This window comes from Myotis davidii, unplaced genomic scaffold, assembly GCF_000327345.1.
Source record: "Myotis davidii unplaced genomic scaffold, ASM32734v1 scaffold3211, whole genome shotgun sequence".
Taxonomy (NCBI): domain Eukaryota; kingdom Metazoa; phylum Chordata; class Mammalia; order Chiroptera; family Vespertilionidae; genus Myotis; species Myotis davidii.
This window is the reverse complement of record NW_006282526.1, coordinates 515,341-516,653: the sequence shown is the minus strand read 5'-3', so window position 1 is coordinate 516,653 and position 1,313 is coordinate 515,341. Positions and strand designations below refer to the sequence as shown.

The 1,313-nt window shown below is 60.1% G+C and overlaps 1 protein-coding gene across 1 annotated transcript in view; it reads left to right on the top strand.

Moving 5' to 3' along the window:
• Positions 1–1,086: 1,086 nt before the first annotated feature.
• Positions 1,087–1,313, top strand: part of LOC102767901 (actin) — a 15,672-nt gene continuing 15,445 nt past the window's right edge. Inside the window, exon 1 of the mRNA XM_006753095.1 lies at positions 1,087–1,206. Coding sequence (XP_006753158.1) covers positions 1,087–1,206 — 120 coding nt within the window. The remainder of the gene's footprint in view (positions 1,207–1,313) is intronic.

Here is a 1,313-nt window from a genome sequence, read left to right as displayed (position 1 = left end):
GCGGCCACGGGGCACAGGCTGCGCTGTGCGGAGGACTGGACGGCGCTCCCCGCAATCACAATGGCGTCTGTGGGGCGGATCCGCAGGGCTTGTCCCTCATTTTCCGTGATGAGCCTGGGTCTTTGTCGATCTGAAAAGGAATGAAATCGCCTCTAAAGGAAACATCGGTCGTGATCAAGACTTGGTTCAGGGCGCTGGATTCCTTTTTGAGCATAACCACTTTTTAAAACGTGACACACAGACGGGTTAAACCAGCTCAAATACAGCTGGTGGCTGGTGTGGCTCAGGGGTTGAGCGTGGACCTAGGAACCAGGAGGTCATGGCACAATCCCATCAGGGCACAGGCCGGGGTTGTGGGCTCCATCCCCAGTGGGGGGCGTGCAGGAGGCAGCCGATCCCCGATTCTCTCTCATCACTGATGTTTCTCTCTCCCTCCCTCTCCCTTCCTCTCTGAGATAATACAAATATATTAAATAAATGTATATGACTGGCAACCGCAGGGGCAGGGCCGTGGGTGGTCATAACCTTGTTCTCTGTTTTTGTTGTGTTTTCTAAACTGGCGCAGCCACGGAACGTGGACTGGAAGTGGGTAGGAGAGGGTCTGTTGTCCACGTGGGGCTAGGAGGCCAGCCCAGGCCCAGGAGGCGGTACTGGAGTGGGGAGGGGAGGGGCGGCTGGGACCCGGGCCTGCTGGGACCTTGCCAGCCCTGCTCCGTGAGTGAGGAGCAAGGGGCTGCCTCAGAGGAGCCCTGTGGAGCAGGCCACGGCCCGCCAGGAACAGGGAGGGGGTGGGGGCTCTCTGATAATCAGTGGAACCATATCCTTGGGTGAGGGTTAAAAAAAAAGAATCGGGCTCTCATAGTGGAATGCCTGGGTCAAGGACTTGCCTGCTGCTTGTTGGCTGTCTAGCTGACAATGTTAGTATTCTGATCAGGTCTTCCTAGATCTCATACTACCATTTGCCGTCTCTCCGCCTGTGAGCTCCGCGCCCGGGGCCGCGCTGGCAGATCGGTGCCGGGTGGAGGCCTCACTCAGCACAGACGCCCGTCCGTCTCCCCCGCAGCCCTGTTGGGGCCCCAGGACGCCATGAGCGTGCCCATCATCTGTGACTTCGGCTCCGGCTCCAGCAAGGTGGGCTTTGCAGGGGCAAAGGTGCCCCTGGCCGTCTTCCCCACCGTCCTCGGCAAGTTCCGGCACCTCAGAGACGTGAGTGACAGCAGGCATCCTGCTGGGTGCTGGGTGCTGGGTGCTGGGTGCTGGATGCTGGGTGCTGGGCCGTCCCTCCCGTGGGGCTGGCCTGTGGAGCCCTCTGA